This window comes from Malaclemys terrapin, chromosome 1 (genome assembly GCF_027887155.1).
Source record: "Malaclemys terrapin pileata isolate rMalTer1 chromosome 1, rMalTer1.hap1, whole genome shotgun sequence".
Classification (NCBI taxonomy): domain Eukaryota; kingdom Metazoa; phylum Chordata; order Testudines; family Emydidae; genus Malaclemys; species Malaclemys terrapin.
In genome coordinates, this window is record NC_071505.1 from 63,933,913 (window position 1) to 63,957,499 (window position 23,587).

At 42.3% G+C, this 23,587-nt stretch overlaps 1 protein-coding gene across 1 annotated transcript in view; it reads left to right on the plus strand.

The window, feature by feature from the left end:
- The first annotated feature begins 6,797 nt into the window (after positions 1–6,797).
- The window catches only part of CAND1 (cullin associated and neddylation dissociated 1), a 45,168-nt gene continuing 28,378 nt past the window's right edge, over positions 6,798–23,587 (plus strand). The window contains exons 1-2 of the mRNA XM_054025922.1: positions 6,798–7,143; positions 11,146–11,289. Of these exons, the coding sequence (XP_053881897.1) occupies positions 7,076–7,143; positions 11,146–11,289 (212 nt within the window). The 5' untranslated portion in view covers positions 6,798–7,075. The remainder of the gene's footprint in view (positions 7,144–11,145; positions 11,290–23,587) is intronic.

A 23,587-nucleotide genomic window follows, 5' to 3' on the forward strand; every position in this document is an offset into this window, starting at 1 on the left:
TAATTCACAATTAAATTGCCATTCTAATATGATTGGCAGGTCTGCATCTCTGCTCACAAGGTGCAGAATAGTGCAGGTGTTAGATGTCAGGATTAAGGCTCCCTGGGAAATGTGTGTAGAGATGCATGCAGTGATCTTATACACAAATGGAAATCCATTGAAGTCAGTGGAGACTCTTAGACTTACATTTGTGTCACTGAGGGCTGAATTTAGCTCACAGTGCCTGATGAGTTAATACTACTTATCTGAGTTTATTTCTCAAATAACATTTTTTAAAAGAGAAAATCCTGAATGTAGTTTTACTAAGAGAAATTCTCCCCTTCTGGGCTGTAGATGAATAGTGAGCTACTACATCCCTTGTTTGAAATATCCACAGGGAATGGAAAAAACCCATGAGCTTTCTTGTGACAGTGAACAGAGACACATCTTGACAAGTGCTGGACTACCTTTATTGTTCAAGTGATGTATGCTGGCAACTAGCATCATCCGCTCTTGAAGTAATGCGGCACTGAGTCACTTTACCTTACGTGATCCTGTTGATGAGTCAATTTTGCTCCCCGAAGCCACTCTCCAGATGCTGTCTAGTTTTATCTGACTTATACATTCCAATTTATTTTTAGCCATTTGCATTCTGCTTGGTTCATGAAAGTGTACGTATGGTGTATTTTGTCATCTTTCCAGGCTATCATTTGTAGCCCCAAAAAAGAGGTGGGAAGCATACCTAGTTAAGAACCAAAACTAGCAATTCTTTAAAAATGCTAGCAGGTAAAGCAGATTAGTCCTGAGACCAGCTTTGATTCACACACTGGCTATTTACATAGGATTTTCTAGGGTACATGTGTGGCCAAACCTTTCTGACATGTGCAACCTAGAATAATAAAGAATGAGACTTCAAGCGGCAAGTAACTTTCAGGGATGCTGCTTTCCCACCAACATAGCAAGCTGCCTTGAACTGTATGGGGGGGGGGGGGAGCAGATGTTCAGGGTGGGAGATTATAGTGTGTGGGGTCACTAATGGTTATGTGGGGTAAAGGGAGAAATGTGCTGTACTTTTGTTTCATTTTGTAATGATTCTAGATTGTATTTTTTAATTAAAATGGCAAGGTCACTTACAGCCCAGCAAAGACATTATTTTATGTTGCTGCATTTATATCCAAACAAATAAACACAATTTTGGGGTGAAATACTCCATTATTACAGCACTGAGGCAAACTTCTTCTGTGCCTGTAACTCACAGCAACAACAGGAACATATGGAAGCACATCATTTCACGCTCAGCTGCTAAACTTTGGCCTAGCTGCTGTGCACGGGTCATCAGAGCTGCATTTTGGCTAACCCTGTTATAAAAGTCTTAGCAGTCAACCCAGCTAAAGTGTGAGTTGTTTTCATTTCCTTTGTGTGAACCATAAACAGGGTTGTTTACTGCTGAAACTTCAGATCAGTTATAGATCTGCAAGTTCGCTGAAGGCAATGGGACAACACCAGTGTGTGAACATAATGGGAATATGCAGTGTTGTTGTAGCCACGTCGGTCCCAGGATATGAGAGAGAAAACGTAGGTGAATTAATATCTTCTATTGGACCAACTTCTGTTGGTGAGAGAGACCAGCTTTAGAGCTTACAGGGTTCTATGTAAGCTTGTCTCTTTCACCAGCAGCAGCTGGTCCAATAAAAGATATTACCTCAACTCCCTTATTTCTTTAACATAATGGGAAGTCAGTTGAAATGAAAGCATAATTTGGCCTTTGCAAGACCTCTAAACCTGGAGTTTCTAAAGAGTGCAGATGCAAGTGGTTGGTGTTCAGCTGGTGACATGTGTGAATAAAAGAACCTAGCTTGACTTTCAGAACCCAGGATGAGGTTTGCAGGGCTGGCTGTAAGGGGAGAGGGCGGGGGGGGGGGGGGGGGGGGGGCGGGGCGGGAAGAGAATCTTTGTATTTGTAAATTGCTCAATTATTTCTATATCAGATGAGTTCAATGTCAGCCATGCATTTGAGAGTAAAACTACATTTGAAAGGTTTCAAATTATATTTTGGATGTATATTTGAAAAGTTTTGGACTGTGAGGACTGCAAACAAAAATTATATATATAACCAGAGGGTGGAACCACTTTCAGACCTCCTGTCTAGAGCTTTCTAAATTCTCTCTTTATGGTATTTTGTTTGCTGAAACTTAATTTTATGATAGTTTATTGTAGCTGGATTATTTTGCAAAGCAATTTGACAGCCCCTTTCAGTCAATTACTTAATCGCATGCATTTACTATTTTTAGCACTTTGATCCTGATCTTGCTTCTTTTGAAGTCAATGGAATCATCAGGCCCCTCAAACAGTTTCCTTTGCTTTTGAAAGGGGCTTATCTGGACTAGCCGGATATGACATTTTTGTTTAAAGTTGTGTGAGTTGCTGCTTTTCTTCTGTAAATTTATAGAAATCTTACTATAACAACACTTTTTTAAACTGCTTTTGGAGATAGAATCCCAAAGTATATCATCCTAGCTTTCAGATGAATAATTTGTTAGCTTGAGGTAGAGGTTGTGCAGGAGAAAGGAAAACTTAAAATGACTTTTCTTTAACAGGTCAAAGGAAGTTGTCAGGTTGTTTAGTCCTATACTATGGCCTACTTTGAATTGTTGTGATTCACTATGGTACGTAGCCTGCGTACAAAAATAAGGAAAACTGAAACAAAATACAACCCAAAATCAAACTGAACCAAATGAACCCTCTACAATGTGATGTTCTAGCTGAGATGCTAAAGTCAGGAAACTCTGTTATTGTTGCTATACCTACTCTAACTCTATTTCCTGGCACATAGGCATTACAGTTAGTATTCTATATAGTATGTTATCTCCTCAGACACCTACAACAACACACATGTACCCTACTCAATGTAGGGTTCTGTTACTGGTGATTTCTTGTTTTAGTTTAGAATTTATAATTTCTCTCTCTGTATTCTATTTTTCCAAACTTTTTTTTCCAGATTTAAACCTAGATAATTCTTTAGTGTCGGCAACAGAGAAACATTATGGTAATAAGCTAGAGTTTCCCAGGTGTCTTACCAAGATTCAAAATTCACACTTACAAAGCAAAATACCTTTCTAAATGACAGAACAAGTCAGTGTAACATTTTTCTCTGGATCAAAATTGTAGCAGCTAGGTGTATTTGACTTACAGCAATAATTTCCTTTTATTCCTACACAACCAGCTGTAAAAACTGATAACCAGCTTTAAATTTGTCATCCTAAAGGATTAGCTTTAAAGCCTTATACAGAACTCTAGAATAATTCTTTACACAGATATACAGAGATTCAGTGCATCTTTTTCTTTCCTGATTGGTGGATTCAGAGTTCTTGTAACAACTGCAAGTGTCTGGGTGTTCAAATGTACACTCCATGAGTGTATCAGTAAACCAACCTTACTTTTCATTCACCTTCAACACTTTTTTGTAAATATATTTCAAAATTTAAGACCACATAAATCCTTTCAGAGGGGAGGGGGGTCTGCTGCTGTCTGAACTTACAAGACAACATGCTGACATGCTCTCAGCCCCGCCCAAATCCCCATTCTCTCTCCCCCCACATACACACAACACACTCCCTGTCACACTCCACCCCGCCATTTGAAAAGCACGTTGCAACCACTTTCATGCTGGGATAGCTACCACAATGCACTGCTCTTTGTGGTGTTGTAAGAGCTGCTAATGTGGCCACACCAGTGCGCTTGAATCTGACAGTGTGAACACACTGCAGCGCTTTCCCAACTGCGCTCTCCGAGGGCTGGTTTAACTCTCAGCGCTCTACATCTGCAAGTGTAGCCATGCCCTTAATGTTAATACATGGCAAAATATTAATCAGAAGGGTGAGTGTGGAGACACTGAACCATTTGTGCTTAAACCACTTATAACTCATAGGTTCAATGAGCAATGATACAGTTCTCTTCTGCAGACATCACCATAGTATAGACAGGTCAAAAACTGTTTTCAGCAGTTAATGATAGCAGAAGTGAACCCATTCTCCTTGTCTATTGTTCCAGTTGGCTTTCTTAACTGTCTAACAATCATTCAGGCAACAGGGACTAGCTGACCCTACTCTTTAAAAGTTACATCATATCATCGTTCTCAAACATACATAGTCTGTAAGCCAAGATTGATGGTGTGCTGGGTGTCATGTAGTGAAGTTCCCAGATCTGGCTCGATTCTGCAAATCCAGGAATCTCTGAGGCAGCCCTGCAGGCAGTGCCAGCTAGGCTCATGGAGAATCAGAGTGTGGCATGCTGGGTTGTTTTTGTCCATCCTGGCAACATGGTAAGAGAGCATGTAACATCTGAAAAGGAAAAATATTTGGGCTTAAATCTTTCATCCTCCCCCCTCCCCCCTTGTATCAATAAATCCTGAAAGGTGTTTTTTTTTTTTTTTTAAATAAATAGTTGGAAAAGGTGAAGATTGGTGGGTGTTCTCATGTTTTTACATTGGAAGTGCAGGTGTTGTATACCTTAGAAGACTAGCTTGACTTACATGAAATTTAGGAAGTCTTTATAATATTTCCCATCATTTTAGACTAACAGCAGTATTGACAACCCCAAACATTCAAAAATAATGAATCAGGCTCATACAATTTACAAGAGTCACTTACATAATCATAAGTTTCAGAGTAACAGCCGTGTTAGTCTGTATCCGCAAAAAGAAGAACAGGAGTACTTGTGGCACCTTAGAGACTAACAAATTTATTAGAGCATAAGCTTTCGTGGACTACGAAGTGGGCTGTAGTCCACGAAAGCTTATGCTCTAATAAATTTGTTAGTCTCTAAGGTGCCACAAGTACTCCTGTTCTTCTTTTTACATAATCATGAGATTTAAAAAAAATGTTGTGTTCCTTTCATTTGACTGGTCTTGGAGCCTTTAGGGTTCACATTTTCAAGCTTTTCTCCTTAAGTACAAGGGTTAGAAACATTTTATGAGACTCACAATAAAATCATGAGGATTAGCGATGCTGTGTGACAGCAGTGCTGCGATAGATGTGTTCAGCTGCTACCAGGCTGTAGACCAAGTCTAAGTAAGGCTAGAGTGCTTGAAATGCCATCCTCCTCCAGGAGTTCTGTCTGTACTAGAGTAACCACCATTAGTGCCACCAGTAAAGCTAAATCAGGGATAGTGGTGGTGAGAGAATTTTAGCAATGAAAACCCAGTGTAGACACCAGTATTACAACCCAGCTAGTCAAAAATCATGAGTCAACTCTTCCCAAAATAACAATGTTGGCTTAAAAATAATTAGATTTAAATAATGTTGTTTTTTTTTATTTGCCTTCTGGATTCTGACCCTTTAAAATGCAGTTAGGCCAGATTTTTCAAGCTCCAGTCTCGCCATCCAGAAGGTCTAGAAAATTATTAGGGTGACCAGATGTCCCTATTTTATAAGGTGGGGGGGTTGGTAACCTTTCAGAAGTGGTGTGCCAAGTCTTCATTTATTCACTCTAATTTAAGGTTTCGTGTGCCAGTAATACATTTTAACATTTTTAGAAGGTCTCTTTCTATAAGTCTATAATGTATAACTAAACTATTGTTGTATGTAAAGTAAAAAAGGTTTTTAAAAGGTTTAAGAAACTTCATTTAAAATTAAATTAAAATAGAGTCCCCCAGACTGGTGACCAGAACCCATGCAGTGTGAGTGCCACTGAAAATCAGCTTGTGTGCTGCCTTTGGCACTAGTGCCATAGGTTGCCTACTCCTGTTATAGGGACAGTGCTGATATTTGGGGCATTTTCTTCTGTAGGCGCCTATTACCCCGCACCCCAGTCCCCATTTTTGCTGTCTGGTCACCCTAAAAGTTATGTTTGTTTTTAAATGAAAGTTGAGGTGCTCACATTAGCACTTGTAGGCTACAGCTGGGGTTTTAAAGACAAAAACAACTGTCACAATGAGAGGGGAATTGGTTTTATTCAGATTGCTGAAAAATCTTGTTTAGCGTTCAAAGCCATTGCACACAGGTGAAAAGATCGGTTTGGTTAATAGTCAGAGGGGTAGCGCCGTGTTAGTCTGAATCTGTAAAAAGCAACAGAGGATCCTGTGGCACCTTTAAGACTAACAGAAGTATGGGGAGCATAAGCTTTCCTGGGTAAGAACCTCACTTCTGAAGTGAGTAGGGTGACCAGACAGCAAATGTGAAAAATCAGGATGGAGGATGGGGGGTAATGGGAGCCTATATAAGAAAAAGACCCAAAAATCGGGACTGTCCTAGGGTGACCAGCTGTCCTGATTTTATAAGAAGTGAGGTTCTTACCCACGAAAGCTTATGCTCCCAATACTTCTGTTAGTCTTAAAGATGCCCCAGGACCCTCTCTGTTGGTTTGGTTAATGCCTCCTCTCCCAGCTCCCTAGTGTCCTGTTTGCCTTCACAGTAAATGGACACCCAATACAAATCCATGTTCTAAACCAGTAAAATGATCGCCCCGCCCCCACCCCAGTGGGAGACTACAAGTCCCAGCATGCAATGCTCCGCCAGCAGTTCACAATGCAACTGCTACACCGCAGCATGCAATGCGCCTCCTGTTCTAGAAAAACGACAAGCCCCAACGTGCATTGTCCTAGCCCACTTCGCGCGCGTCGGCGCATTGCATGCAGGGATTTGTAGTCTTCGAAGCCTACACTTCTTTCCTCCGCCTCTTCCCCTCTGTAACCGCTGCCTCAACGTCCCGCGCACGCTCTGCGCCACGTCCGCTCTGACATCGCTCGAAGAACAGCGCGAGCCTGCCTGAGCCAATCAGCGGCTACAAAATCGCGTCGCTCGCGCGGCTCGCGAGAGCTTCCTTGAACTTTGACCTCGCCCCAAGCGCGAGCTGTGGCCGTCTCGGGTTCTGTTCCTTTCCCCTCCTCTCGCCTGAGCGAGGCCGCTCCCTCCCCCCCGTGTCACCAAGTGGCGATGAGCCTGCCCCCCCGGCGGCGCCCTCACTGATCCCCCTCCCTTCTCGCTCCGCGCCGCCCCCGGGGACACAGCCGCCGCCGCACCCAGCCAGCGCCGTCCCCAGCAGCGGGCGAGGTGGAGCCGGCGAGGCCCAGACGACGCCCCCCACCGGGACCATCAACATGGCGAGCGCCTCCTACCACATCTCCAACCTGCTGGAGAAAATGACATCCAGCGACAAGGACTTCAGGTGAGCGCCGGCCCCGCGGAGCGCCAGGGCCCTTCCCCTCCCTGAGCTTCCCCGCAGGCGCCTCATTTCTCCCGTCTTCTGAGCCCGCTCTCCGCCTGCGACCCGGGAGCCTCCCCGCCAGGCGACTGCTGCTCCTCTTATCTCAACCCGGGCCTGGCTGTTGTGCCCCCGCGGCAGGAGGCCGATGACCCCGGGGCCTGTGACTCGTGGACAGGGCCCGGCTGTCAGAGCCGCGGCGGGTGCTGGCCAGGAGGGATGTGCGGTAGGAGCGCCATCCCCCCGCCCCGCTGTCTGGCAGCATTGCGGTGAGCAGGGGTCCGGGCTGAGAGAGAAATTCCAACACCCCCACCCCCGGCTTGCCCCGAGTTTTCTGGCGCCCAATGAAAGTTTGGTCTAAGTTGCTCAGCTCCTTTTTGGTGTCTGTGAACAGGGGGGGGGGACGAGAGCTGAGTGCACCGTGCTCCGAGATCCTCCTGGGGTGGGGAGCCACAAAGGGCTGACCTCAGTAGTTGGTGACCTGCGTGTGATTTCAGTCCAGTAGTCCCTAGAAAGGCGAGCAAGGATTGAATGGGCGTAGGGAGGTTATCCCACCAGGGCAGGGTTGAAGTCGATAGGGAAGCATTGGTGCCTACTGGCCTCGTTGCACCTGTTCTGGAGGCAGAGGGTTTCTTGCTCCAAAACCGACCATGAAAATCCATGCTTAAAGTTTTTGTAAGGGAAGCCTAATTGAAGATTATATCTGATGGAGGGGAAAGTGACTTAAATTTTAGGATTTGTCACAGCAGAACTAGAATTGTTTAGGTGCACTCAAATAGCCGTTTGCTAGTAATCATAGTTGTACATCAGTGTAGATTAAAGAAGTTGTGCATATAAACTTTGAATAGCTGACAGTGAAATGACAATTTTCACAATGACACTGGAATGACATAAAATATTTGATTTGTTTCATTATAAATATATTGTAGAAAACAAAAGTTGAGGTTTTGTCTCCACACATTAATTTTTTTAAAATAAACATTTCTTGAACCAGCAGTGGGAGGCTAAATGTGTCAACTACTGAATGCATCAGGTTAAAAACCATTAAAAAAGTTATTTGGGCCTAAGTTTTCGTGCGTAAAAAACCCACTACAGACATCTGAAGAAGTGGTTTTTTTACGCACGAAAACTTAGGCCCAAATAAATCTGTTAGTCTTTAAGGTGCTACCGGACTCCTCGTTTTTGTGGCTACAGACTAACACGGCTACTATCTCTGTGATAATACAAGCAAGGAATTTTTTCTTTTAAATTAAATACCTTAGAAAATCAAAGTTAAATCTAATTTACATCTTGTATACATGGTACATTTGCATTTAACTCAACATGGACAGTAGATTAATTATTATTTTTGTTAATAGGAATTTTCTGGTAAGGCTGATTCCTGGCTCTCATGCACTACCACAGTGGTACAAATGCTTAGCTTGCAATCACTGTGAGGGAATAAATACATCCAAATAAAGCTATTTCAAAGATCATTTAATTAAATTATTTCAAAGGTCTTTGTGTAATAAAGATGGTAGGTGAGCTCTGGTTTTCAATTTACAGTATATATAATTTTGTGCACTTGATACAAAGCAGTCATAGCATTTAGAGACAAACTTTATTAGATTTAACTATTGATACTTAGTGTTCAGATTGTTCAGGTGAGTCTTTTGCCTGATTAGATAAACTGTCGTAGGATGTTATTTTAAGAATAAAGCTATACCTCTACAAATCAGAGGAGTGATGTTATGTTTAATATTCTTTTCTAAATGATTGTAACAGTACAATCTAATATTGAAAATGGTGTTTCAAATGTTTTCTGTTAAATCTTGTTTCTTCATGTTAAGAACTGTTTAAGTTAAAGCTTTTTCAAATTAATTTTTTTCATGCAATTAAATATTTTATATTTTGCATTGGTGAGGTAGCTTCTAAAGAAATACTTAGTTACCTCCATACTTACTGGTTTTAATGGATTTAAAGTTTTCACAAAAAAATGGCCTGTGTGAAAAATGACATACAATATTAGCCCAGAAAGCGCATTTTTCCGGCCAAATGAGTTTAAAGTTTCTTTGACAGTTTATGAACACAAACAGCAGAAATTTATTTGTTCTAAGTATTTTTATATATTTTATACTTCTGTCTACATTGAAAAATAGTTTTGGACTGTTGTTTAGCATGGATTAAACACTTTGAATTCCCAAACCATAAAAAATATGATTAAGAATTGAGGTTTGCAAAGTGACTTGTTAAGTACTAACAGTTTTTCATAATTCAGTTTTATGTATTGTGAATCCAGTCAAATATTTGGAATATGTATTTGTATATTGAATGGACTCTTGCATTAAGAATCTGTTTCTTAAGTCCCCCACTGCTTTAGATTGTTTTTAGTAATACTTAAACCATATTTAAAGAGGGATGGTGGAGATGCACTCTTTCTGTTACTAAGGAAGGGCAGAATTAAGTACATTAGATTGCCTACTTGTTACATTAATAGTATTTTGTAGCCATTTGCTTTAACTGTCCAAACAAGATTTGGTCCTAAACTTCACATGTTTCACTACTAGGGAGATAAGGCAGGTGAGGTAATATCTCTTTTTGGATCACCTTCTGTTGGAGAGAGAGACACAAGCTTTCAGGTTTACACAGAGCTCTTCTTCAGCTCCTTTCTTATACTGTCATTTGTTGTGTTTTGATCTCAAAATGCTCTTTTTGGAATTTGGAGCTCCTGGGTGCAGCCCATGCTGTAGTAGGCAGATTATGTTCCCCAGGAAGTGTGGGATGACAGCTGTGGTGAAGGTGAACTTTTTTGCAGCTGGGAGTCAAAGCTGCTGATGCACTGTTGAAGTGCAAGATGAGTTGAGCATTGGGAAGCTACTGGGGACAGGTGCTGAGGGAGTCTATAGAACTTGGAGCTGAAATAGGGCTGATAAATGGGAGCTGCTGATCAGAAAAGCAACCCCAAATATGTTTTAAGAGGGCTTAGGGGAAAGATGTAGAAAGGGAGTGAGAACCCGTGTATAGTTCACTTGACTGTCTTAAGCCTGGTCTATTCTGGAAAATTAGATTAACCAACTGTGTCACTCAGGGCTCTGGAAAAATCTTGTGCCCTGAGTGGCACAATTAGACCGACCTAACTAACCCCTAGTTGAGCTGCAGCTAGGTAGACAGAAGAATTCTTCTGTCGACCTAGCTGCTGTCCCTTAGAGAGGTGGATTAACTACATGGATGGAAAAATCCCTTCTGTTGATTTAGGAAGCATCTACCCTGTGGCATTACAGTGCCATAGCTGCGCTGCTGTAGCATAGACATACCCCTGGTCAGCAGCTGCCTTCTCCATGTCCTTACTCCCTTCCTACTTTTCCATTTCCTTTACTCAGTTCCTGCCTTGGCTTTCTTCACATGAAAGTTGGCTCCCGACAGGTCTTTCCCTGGTTCTGCAGGATCCCATGGACATATCCAGCAACTTGCCACATGCAGCTTGAAGAACCTCTTTCAAGGATACTTTCTAAAATAAAGATTTGTCGCTACACTTCTATTGGTTTTATGTTTATAAAAGTTTGCTTTTACAAAATCTGTTTGCAGCAATTGAAAGTATTGTTTTAAACCCTGATAGATTTCTGTTTCCATTCTTGCTTTTAATTCCATTTTGGATAGTTATTCAGACCTTTACTTTAACATAGTGTATAAACAGTAGAAGTAAATTAAGTTTGTGATTGCTTTTGTTCTTGAGGAGAGATTACAAGATAAATGAAAGATTATTGCTGCTGTTAGAAATGTTGTAAGAAGCTTTTCTTGTGTCAATTTGTTATATTATGAGACTAAAAGTAATCAAAACTGGTGCTTTTTACCCCAGAATAGTGATAGCATTAAATGTTAATACTAAATTTGATCATGCATGACTGAAACTGATGAGCTTGGGTTGTAGCACATTGTGAATAGTCCATATCTGTTTAGCTTTAATGGTTTGGATATTCTTTTGGATAGGTTTATGGCTACAAATGACTTGATGACTGAACTACAGAAGGATTCCATCAAGTTGGATGATGACAGTGAAAGGAAGGTCGTGAAGATGATTCTGAAGTTACTAGAAGATAAGAATGGCGAGGTGCAAAACTTGGCTGTCAAATGGTATGTGTTCTTTCTGCAGTATAAACAATTGTTTAATCTTTGAACAATATAACTGACTTTTCTAATTTAATTGCTCAAATTAAGTTGCATAGCAATATTCTTCTTAAATTTAACATCTTTTCAAGAGACCCTCATAAATGATTTGCCTTAATCCTAGTCTTACAGGGCTTTTTGGTTTGTCAGTGATCCAAATTATGATCCAGAGATCTCAAATAGTTTGCATAGCACTTGCTGGTGGTCTGTGGAGAGCTAGCTGATTCAATGGTGATGGCTCTCCTAATTTTCAGTTGCTAAATATCACTCAAAGAAGCTTAAACCTCCTATTACCTTTCCATGTTAAAAAGTGCTGCAGTTGCCACAGGGATGTTGTTTGATCAGTGGGAAGGTTCAAATTGCAGTTGGAATTTGGGGAGGTGAAGTATGGTATTATGAAAAGTTCTGAATAGAAACCTGACCACTAACAAATGACTAGGTTTGGCTATCAAAACACACAGTTAATAGATTCAAAACTTAAAATATTTTAGGCTAAGGTTTGGATAAAAGCATGGAAGAGTAGGGGAGTAGTAGCAGGAGCTCACCTGGTCTGGCCTTAGGTGCCTCCATTGCCTCAGTCTCCCTTTTTTCCCCCAATTAAGGAGACTTCTGGGTGTTTTCTCATTAATTCTCCCTCCCCTTTTTGAAGTCTGGTTTATTAACATAGATTTCAAAACAACTTACATTTTCCACCCAGCCCTTTTTAGTTGGCTCCTGTTTCCTTCAGGTTTATTCTCCTCAGGCCTTCTAAGGAGTGAGTCTGTGAAGTAGCTTACACAGTCTTCCTGCTCCTTTAAGTCTTTCTTCTGACTGAACCCAGGGTGTCTTTATATCTTCCAACTGTCTTGTTTCCTAGTCACATGTTTGTATCATGTGACTCCTGTACTGAGTGGTAAACTTATTACAGGTGAGACTGAACCCAGGACTCCCTTAAACAGCCAGTTTGCCTGTGACCAGGGTGTTTGGCTAGTTTGTTTGAGATTGATCTTTAGGCTTTGTCAGCCTTAGTTTGAACAAGGCATATAATATAATGTATACATGTACTTTCTCTTAAATATTCTGGCAGTTATGGAAGTTTCATCAGTTGTGATTTCTAAAATTAGGCTGGCCAAAATAATGGAAAATGTACTGTAGGCAACAGTGGAGGGAACATGAACTTTGTCTCAGACATATGATTTGATTATTATACTAATACCATTGTCAATATTCATTTCACTGTGGCCCACAGAAACAGCAATGCTAGGTTAGCATGTTACATAGTATTGCTGCTTTCTTCAAGGGAACAAAGAAGTTTCCATTTTTTTGGCTGAATTTTAAACTTCTGAGATATTTAATTTACCTGTGGTAACTGAAGCTGTACCCTCTTCCAGTAGAGTTTGCACTTTGTATTTGTGACCAGATTAGACAACTCACAAAGAAAATAGCTTCAGAATGTAAAACTCAAATAGTTTATGGGAGTTTGGTTGAGGCCTGGAAATAAGCTATTGTGGAAACAAAAATGAAAAACCAGCTGCATATTGTGTCCATTTTCAACACTTTCGTTGTAATTTCCAAACCTCGGGGCCTAGAATTAGGGATTAGGAATCTGATTTTAGTTTCACACATTTGAAAATTGCAGCTTTAATTTGTTTTAATGAGCATTGTTGGTGCAGTAGAAGGCAATCTTTTAGTAAAGGAGCAGGATGTGAAGCTATAATGGGTTAAATTGTGTACGGCATGATGGAAGTAGCTTTTTCCAGGTATCTTCTTATGTTTTCCATGAACTCTGATACACCAGCATTGGTAGCAACCATGTAAAATTGATCTTGATCCCGTTTTTCTAGCCAGTTGTTTGTTGCTTGCTTTGTTAGAAAAGGGAAGAAAAATGCTTAGACACAATGGTGGTTCAAAATTAATGTTCATGCCAAAAGTGTCTGTTTCTAAACTGCTTTGGGACTGGGTGAATATGTGTGCTTAAATGCAGGAAATGCCTGTTATGCTTAAAAACAAGTGGTGATGGTTAAATAGAAGGATGCAAGCATAAACCTTGAGCAGGGGAAGACCTGAGCATAAATTGAAAGGGAACAATAGAGATGCAAGTACATGTAAACCAAAGGTAATATACAGTAACTAAAAGGCTCAAATGAAATCTCCCCTTTTCCTACTCTTTCAAATCCTGGACATATTAAACACAAGGATTGTGGAGGAACCTGCTTCAGTAAACCTGCAAATCTAATGTTTAGCAGGCTGACCTTTTACAGTCTCATTCTTTCTTAAAGGATTGAACAGAACAATGAAATATTAAATCCTTAAGGTACTGCTTATTTCTTGCAATTTTACTGTAGTAGCAGTTGCAGACAGTGAATGGAAGAAAATTTCGTGTCTTACCTTATATCCATTGTTTCACATATGCAAATAAAATTGTAATATTATGGTAACTGATTTATGTTGGAAAGTCTTATTGAATTTACTCTTCAGACATCTTCAGAGGTGAAATGGAAACAAGAATGATGTAGCCAACTTTTGACTTCTGCAAAATCAAGCAGAGTGTTAGCAGCAGTTTGTGTTTCAGATAAAGCAATTTTACAAATGTCTTTGGACCTCGGTGTTGATGCAAATAGTTTTAGCAGGTTGGGGAATTTAAGTAAATCATTGTACTGACCAAATAGTCCACATTACTGCTGGTGTAAGTGAGACACTACCTGCATAATATCTCTTGGAATATTGGCAGTCGTTGCACAGTTTGGGCATAGTTACCAACCTTCCCTTTTTAAGAGCTTCAGCCTGTTCAATTGGCATAATGCTTGTACCTGTATTTTACTTAAATCTGTGGAATGGATTGTAATATTTTGTAGAACAATCAGTTGTATAGAACAATATTCAATTTATCATAAAGGGGAAGAGAAACATTAAAGAAAAGGTTATCAAGCAATTGCAAAATATTAATTCTGCTTGCAGATGGAAGCAGGAAAGAAGTTACAAACTCTTATGATATCACTTTCCTTTAAAGGGGGCTCTCTGGCATGTCCTGCTCAGTGTTTTTTGTGTCTCACCAGATTGAGGCCCTCTTCTTTTGGAGGGTAGGCTCAACTTAATTTTTTAAACTTTTTGTGTTGGTTACTTGTCTGCTCAGTCCTTTCCTTTCTTCCTAGGTTAGATAGTTTTAGGTACGTTATAGTGAAGTTTCTTTTTATTCTTCTTCTGCCCCTCAGATCTCTAAAGAGGTCCAGCTTGTTTGCTGGAATCTCCCCAGCAGAATTGGTCCTTCAGGTTGTGGTATCTCACTGTTGGGATAAATAGGTTCCTGGATTTCATGGCAGTACATTATGGAAGAGTAATCCATTGGCCAACAGCTAAAGGACATTTTATGCTTAGCAGTCACTGTGTTGGCTCTGTAATAGGTGCAGTGGCTCTAGGAGGGAGTGGCATGCTTTTCCGAAAGGGCCTCTTTCAGATGTGATTGTTGCCATTTTTTTCAAAGCTGCTTGGTGCAGGGGCGGATTAGGGTTTTGTGGGGGCCTCTCCCCACCCCTTACACCTGCAGTCGTCCCCTCGCCCCCGGTGCTCCTGTCGGGGAGTGGGTTGGGGCACGGGGACTTACCCTCTCCACCCGGCCTGGGCAAGCCCCCGCACCCCGACCCTGCTCCCTGACTACAGCGCAGATCAGAGCAGGGCAAGCCCCCGTGCCCCGACCCCGCTTCCTGGCTGGGGCGTTGTGTGGGCGGAGCGGGTCGGGGCATGGGGGTTCCGATTTTTCCAGGGTCCCCCAATTGGCTGGGGCCCATGGGGATGGGCCCCATTGACCCAGTGGCTAATCTGCCACTGGCTTGTTGTACTGCTTGTGCAAGGATGTGTGACCATATTTTCTGTCATCATTTGCATTACAGTAGTGCCTAAAGGATAAGAACCATTTGTGTTGGTCCTTCTTGTGCAGCTGTCCTTATTATAGCTTTGCTGGTGCTTTGTGCTTAAAGTATATCCTGTTTTGGCTAACTCCACTGATTCATATGCCCTGCTGGTCTCTGTAGATCCTGCAGGAACAACTTGCTGGGTTGATATCGGGTGGCCCTTTTTAAAGGTGTGTCCATTTTAATGGTGGTATTCCTCCAAATCCCTCTTCCTCTGTAGCTTTGATCCTGTGTACATGGCAAAGTGCTTAAGCCAGGCTTTGTCTCTTGAGACTGACTTTTATTGTGTCTCTCAGGGTGGAGAAAAGGAGCTTTCCTTTCCAGATAGATCCATATCCTTATGTGGACACAGTAGATATAAATGATAGCGTCACTGATAACCCTGAAGAGAGGAGAATCTCTTGAGACTTCTGAAGATACTATCTCTTCTATTACACTTAGAATCTAAAACACACCTCTGGAGCTTAGAGGACTATTTCTGGCTAAACATAAAAGTGACTCTTAAGTGCAGGGCTCCAAGTTTTCCCCCTGTTCACTATTCTATTCAGAACACTTTGAATAGGAAATGAACTCTTTTGATTAAGAAACAAAACTCCTTTAAATGCTTCAAGCAGCTTTTTTTCCACCTCAAAGTCCACGTTATTACGGTTCTTATACTGCTCAGGTGGATGCTAATATTTTGGGGCTGGTTGAATAAATGTCAAACTCTAAAGAGAGTTTACAAGCGTTTCGGGGGTTCCTTCCAAGACAGTTGTCTGTACAACCCAACTCCGGATAAAATGTGGTTACAAAAACTGGCTTCTGGGGAATATTCCTTCTTTCAGGTTGCCCCATTTCTGCACTTACCTGTCTTTTCTGTATCATCTATGGTGTAATTCAAATTCCTTTCTGCAGCCTCTCTTTTAGTTATAGCCCCATAGGCCCTACAGTTGTTTGAGCGACTTTTCATCTGCACCTGTTTTAATAGAGCTCCCCTACAAGGCAAAAATGTTGTCTTAGGGTATGTCTACACTGTAGTTTAAACCTGTGGCTGGCCCAAGCCAGCTGGCTCGGGCTTGCGGGGCTTGGGCTAAGGAGCTGTTTAATTGTGGTGTTGACAGTCAGGCTCAGGCTGGAGCCCAAACTCTAGGATCCTGCAAGGTGGGAGGATCCCAGAGCTCCAGCTGCTGCCTGAGCCCAAACATCTATTGCAATTAAATAGCCCCTTAGCCTGAGACCTGCAAACCCAAGTCAGCTGGCACAGGCCAGCCATGGGTGTTTTAATTGCAGTGTAGACATACCCTTAGGGATACCCAAGTTTATCTTATGAAATATTTTTAAGAATAACTTGATGGTCACCTCCCAGAGATTGTCCTTTAAGTATGGTAACTCTTTGGACAAAGTGTTGATGGATGATCTGTTTTTCAGGATTGAACCTACAGGCCAGGGAGAAAAGAACTCTTTGTCTCTCCTCCACCCAAACCCAGTTATTTTCAGAATGAGGCTCCTCCATGTAAAGGGACAAGAGTGGCTGTAAGACTCTGATATGTAGTCACATGTAAGACTGATATTTAAGGCCCTGTGCAGATACCAATTTATATCCGTGGATATAAATCGGTATCTGCGGAACCACACGGCTCTCCTGGGAACTGCAGCGGTGAAAGGAGTAGAACGTGGGGCCGCCGCTTCCAGGAGCCAGCACCTCATGCCGGCAGCTCCTCCTGTGCGACTGTACTGCCCCACGTCTCGACCCCATCCCTTCCATGCAGCTTTCTGCGTGACTGCATCTCCTGTCTGGGATCTGTACAGCCACGCTGGAGGACAGGGCTGGGATAGGTATAGCCGTGCTGGAGGAGCTGCCGGCGGGGGGTGCTGGCTCTGGGGAGTGGTGGCCCCATGTTCTACTCGTTTTGCCCCTGTGGTTCCCGGGAGAGCCCTGCGGTTTCGTGGATACCGATATATATCTGCCTCAGCAGATATACATTTGTATCCGCGCAGGGTCTACTTATATTGTCTCAGTTTTGCTGTTTTTGTCATAATACCCCCAGCAAGGCTAGTACTTTCCCTCCCTCCCTATCCCGAAGGATCTGCTCAGAGGAAGGCCATTAAGGAAATACAGGAGCATCCTTTAAAGCTCAGAATAGTGTCTGATGTCTTCTCTCACAAAGCAGGCTCAAGTGCATGTTTTTTGTGCTTTGTAATCCCCGTTGTTTCTGTTGTTTTTCATGTTTGTTTCTAAATTACTTTCGTATCAGATGCGCTCAGTTGGCAGAAAAATGCCAGCACTGCAGATTCAGCCTGGGATCTGAATGTCAGACTGGGATCTTTACTTGTTGCACACAACAATACCAGTTAAAAGTTCTGCAGGACAGTTTGTGCCTTCCTTTATACCTGTGCAACTCTATTATGTTAAGTTGTACAGGTTTAATTGATAGAACATTAATTAACAATTCCGTTGATACAGAGCTGGAATAAAATATAGCCTACCTGAGTTGTGTTGGCTCTGCAGAGCAGACATGAGTGTAAATGCAGTAAACCCTTATCATTATTAATGAAATCAACAGGTAGAACTCTGACAATGCACCCCACCAAAAAATCTGATTATGGTATGTTTTGCACAGTCGCTTTTCGGAGCACAACAGCACATAGAACATCTTTGGTGTCTTTTTGTATGGCGATCCTTCATTTACAACATTCATGTTGTCAGCCAAGAAGTGTTTTATGTGCTGCCGACTTGCAACAGGCTATGATAAATTCTTGTTTGTTATTTTGTTGGCAGTGTAGCTTAGGCCTCTTCTTTTCAGTCTGACTTGGCATCCTGTACTTCTCATGAAGGTGGCGGCGAGTCTGGCTATGGCTCTGTCCATCAGTGCCTAAACAATTGGTTGGCGCAGATGAGAGGATACCTGACAGTGAGAAGGGTGCTGTCTTCTTGGAATCTCACAGCTGGGTAATAAATTGAGCCAAGAGTTCTTTTCCCAGCTCTGCAATTAATCCACATTATGGGTAAGCTCATTAAGTTGACAGTATTCCTGCAGATCCTCAGTGAACTAAGTCATTACCTTGAGCCTGCCAATTTTGTTGCAATTAGATAACTTTGCATTCTAAGCCCCAGGATATTGAGTCTGGGTCTAATGCATTGGCATGTTTTCATTACCAGTATGTCCAGTTATGTATACGTAAAGCTTGGATTGTGGTGACCAGTAGCTATCTACTGGCCTGACTCTTTGTCCAGCATCCTCCTTCAGACTGTAAATTCTTTGAAGTGATGGTGGCAGGCCTAAACTATCCAGTAAGGTTGATCTGAAATTTTTCATGAGTAAATAATAATTATGATGGGCTCTTAACTTGTTGGGGAGCCCAGTTTATCCACAAAACAGCACTGGACTGTCTGTGACAAAGAGGACTCTTAAGAAAAATCAGTTTAGGTGCCATTCATGGTCTCCATTTGCTGGGACTGAGACCACTATAACAAACGAAATTTCACATATCTTGTGTGGTCTCAGATTCCAAACTTTTTTGAGGAGGCAGGTTGAAACGGCAACTTTCATATTAATAAAAATATCAATTTTAAAATCTTGTTTAAGTGTCATCTAAATATAATCGAATGTCATATTGTCATAGCAACAAAAAACACCCACTTTTGCTTATGATTAAGGCTACAATTTTGTCATGGATATTTTTATTAAAAGTCATGGATGGGTCATGGGCAAGGACCAAAAGTTCACAAAAGCCTTGACCTGTCCCTGACTTTTACAAAAAATATCCCTGACAAAATGCGGGGGGAGGACGGTCTAGCATCCTGCCCCACTGCATACAGCGGCAGAGAGCTGGGAACCCTCCCACCCCTGCCCAATGGCGGGTCTCCCACTACCCGTGGCAGCTGAGGAGGTGCGGGGCCCCAGTGTTACAGAGGTCATGGAACTCACGGAATCCGTGACTTCCGTGACCTCTGTGACATACTCGCAACCTTACCTATGGCTTGTCTTCCCTTCTATTGGTCACAGATCTGGCTATGATGATTCATGCTTTTGTAACTTCTAGGCTTGATTATTTATAATTAAATGATTGTCGACATGAGGATGTTATATTGGATTAGTTTGTTTGCTGTAAGTGCAGCAAATTGACTATATTGATTTGAAGTGCATCCACACTTTTGTTATACCGACTTAAGGTACTTTCCTTGTTTATTATTGTGTCCATAAACCTCTGCATTTGTTCTGATTATCGCTTAGAATGCTGCACCGTTGTGGTGCAGTATTCTGCTGCTCAGGTCTGTGCACTGGGATTTTTCTTGCAGTACATGGTGGAATGCCCACCAGAACCTGCAGGAAATATGGGGCATGGGGTCAAACTAACAAAATTATTATTCCTCTCCTGGCATTCCATCATCTAACTATTTTGCCAATGCCATTTTCAAACTGTTATCAGGCAGCATGGAAGATGAAATGCTGATCACTGTGATTATGAGTCATTAATAGGAACAGGATGATGCACCAGAATTGGCAGTCATGCAGCTGGATATATTTGGCTTGGCAGCTTTGAAGGGCTTTGAATGATGTGATATGGCTACAGGTGGAGGAGAAGCAGGAAGATGAAATTAAGCAGGGCATTTATTTGGAGCAGCTTTACTCAGTGGAACACCTCTTCTGGGCTTGGCCAACTAGCACTGACTGGTCAGACAGACTAGTGATGAAGAACTAGGACATCCAGCAGTTGCTGCAGAATTTCAAGATGTGGAAGACTGCTTTTGTGTGGAACTCACTCTGGAGCTGCAGCAGAACATCAACATAAGAGTTTCCCTCAGCATCTGGAAGCTCACCACCCTCAATTGCTACTCGTCAGTAGCTAACCAGTCTGGTGTTGGTAGATCAGCTGCTAGGGGTGTTGTCATGATGGTTTCCAGGGCTATTAAGAGCATTTCCAAGTCATAAAGCTTGGCAATACACAGGTGATTGGTGGTTTTTCACAGAAAGAGTTCCTGAACTCTGTAGTGACTATTGATGGGCCTCACATGCCTATTCTTTCCACACACTTCCCTCTCCCCAACATTAAGCTGAACACCTTAAGAAGGGCTATTTCTCCATGGTGCTGCCAGGCCTGGTTGCTCACTGTGGAAGGTTCACCAGTATTAATGTGCGTGATCTGGAAAGATCCACAATGACCGGATCTTTAGAAACTCACGCCTGTTTGCTGGAAATAATCAAGGGAATTTTTGCTTCCCAGACCACTTTGGACATTAAAAGACTTATTCTCCATTGATTCTGGGAGACCCAGCTTATCCTCTGCTTCCCTTGCTTTTGAAACCTTTCACTGGACACTTGACCAAAGGAAAGGAGTGGATTAACTATATCCTGAGTAGTTCCAGGATGCCAGTGGAGGGTGTATGTTGGGAAGACAAGGAAAGGTAGTGGTGCCTCGTGACAAGTTTGGAGGTTTATCATCATTTATGTGACTCATGTGATACGTGCTTGCTGTATTTCTCATATCTGTGAGAGGAATCGAGAGAGCCTGAACAGTGGTGGGTGGAAGCAGGAGGTGGACAGACTTCTTGGACCTTATGGGCAGCTGGAGAGTGTGTCTTAAAAAAATGTCCCAAGCAGTCAGGAATGCATTGTGTTCTTATTTGGGACCAGGGGTTAGCTGCGGATAATTAATGTACTGCAACCAAGGAAATGACCGAAATGTTTGTGTGTTGGTTTTATAAGGAATTAATTCTATTGGGGGATGGGGAGCGGAATGTTCCTCAATGAAATTTTTCAATTGAGTTGTATTAACTTTTTTTTTTAAACAAATACCATAGGTAACAAATTACAGGAATGTCATATAAACTTAAGATCTGTGGAATGGTCTGTAATTAGGTTAATTAAAATGGATGTCCCAATATAGTATGATCACAAGGCTTATCAGTACAGTGCAAAGTTGGGGTGCAGTGCTTGACCTTTGTAGCTCATTACAGCTCTTCACCTCTGCATTGTCTGCATCATGTCCCTTTCCAGGACAATGAGGTTCCTTTCTAGTCTTTGTGATTGCTCCAGGAAACCATTTCTCCACCCTTCTGCCTTCATGGCTCTGTCGGGATGCAGTCAGTAGTTCCTTGAACATTTCCTCTCGTCATTTCCCTCCTCCCCCCCCTTCAAATGTTTGTCAGCCCCTCAGCCAAGCAGGTGGAGAGACACTTCTACCTCCACTCAACATGGTGGCAGACAGCTATTACTTGGGGGGGGAAAAGTAGTTTAAATCCTCTTATACCATTGTATTGTAATACAGCACATAATACTGGTAGAACTCCACTCTGCATTATCATCAGGCTGGCTGCTCGTAGAGCTCTCCTCCACAGCAGTTTGTCTGGCTATCTACAGGGGGTTCTTGTGTAATCTCTGAATCTGCTGTGTCATAATTCTTCTGGGCAGCCAAGAACCCTTTCTGGTTGGGGACAATGGTACATGTGAGGTCAAGGGAACTTTCTGTGATGCCTTCGTTGCATTCTGTATTGTCTAGAGTGCTTTGCGGAGAACTGTTCACCATATCAGTCTGGGATGCAACCACTATCCAGTCAAAAGCAGAGCTCTTTCTATCAGCTCATAGCTGAAGTTCAAAGGAAGATCCAAGAAATTAAAAACAAATGGTGGGAGGACAAAGCAAAAGAAATCTAAATATTCGCTGACAGTCATGATATGCAGAGCTTTTTTTTGTGAGACAGAGACCCTGTACGGACCAAGCTCATGTGGCCTCACATCTCTGAGAACTGAAGATGGTAGTACCTTCTTAAAGATAACGGATCAATCAAAGAATGCTGGAAGGAACACTACCAAAAGTTTCTACGTTGAGAATTCACTGTGACTGGCGACACCATTGACTCCATCCCTCAGCACCCAATCTGGGAAACTCTTGCCAACCCACCAACACCTGAAGAGGTCTGCAAAGCAATTAAACAAATAAACAATAAAGCACCCGGCCTTGATGGCATACCAGCTGAAGTATTGAAAGTTGGGGAAGAATCATTGACTAACAAGATTCACTTGTTGCTTCTCAAAATCTGGCGCACCAGAGAAATCCCTGCTGACTTAAGTAATGCTAACATTGTCACCATTTTCAAAAAGGGAGACAGGGCTGACTGTGGCAACTATGGAGGCATTGCCCTCTTCTCCATCACTGGGAAGATTCTTGCTAGAATCTTACTGAATTGTCTGCTCCCTCTTGCAGAGGAAGTACTTCCAGAGTCCTAGTGTGGCTTCAGAACATCACAAGGCACCACCAATGTGATATTTTTCCTGGATCTGCCTGGCTGCGAAAATCAAGAACAACACCAAGAGCTGTATATGGCCTTTATCCATCTGACCAAAGCCTTCGACTCTGTCAGCTGCAAGGCTCTGTGGAAAATCATGTCAAAGTTTGGCTGCCTAAGCAAATTTATCACCATTGTAAGACTCCTCCAGGCCAGATGACTGCCTCCATCCTGTACAATGGCTCTACCTCTGCGGCCTTTGTCAGTCGAACTGGCATAAAACAAGGTTGTGTACTGGCATCCATCTTTTTCTCCATTTTCTTAGAAGCTATGAAAACATTAACCCAAGACCGTCTACCAAAGGGCATTGGCATCCAATATCAGATTGACGGCAACGTCTTCAACCTTTCTCATGTCCGTGCCAGAATAAAGTAATATCGGCAACAATAACTGAACTCCAGTATGCAGATGATTGTGCTGTAGTTGCACACTCAAAGAAGGATCTACAAACAGCCCTTAATTGCTTCCCGGAAGCTTGTAAAAGCCTAGCTCTAACTCTGAACATCGGGAAAACAAAAGTTCTCTACCAGTCAGTCCCCAGTCAGTCATCAGACCTAGCAAGGAAGATCTACATTTGATAAAGAAGAACTGGAAAATGTAGAATACTTTGCCTATCTTGGCAGCCATCTCTCACAGAGGGCAGACATAGATGTCAAGATTCAGCACGGAATTCACTGTTCCAGCCTTGCCTTTGAGTGTTCAACAATCACAACATCTGAACACATACTAGACTTAGTTTCTGAAGTGGTGGTAATCCCAGCTCTCCTCTATGGCTGCAAGACTTGGGTGACTTATAGAAAACACCTGAAAAACTGGGAATGCCAGCACCAGCACTTTCTTTGGAAGATCCTCAACATAAAGTGGGAGGATCGTCGCACTAATGCCAATGTCCTCACAGAGGCCAACATCTTCAGTGTTGAGGCCCTGATTATCCAGCACCAGCTGAGGTGGAGCGGGCACTGTGTGCGCATGCCTGATGGACGCTTACCAAAATAACTGCTGTATGCCCAACTCACCAAAGGAGAAAGGAAATGGGGAGGCCAAAAGAAACGCTTTAAAGACACCCTCAAGATAAACATCAAGAGATGTGGGATCAACATTACACACTAGG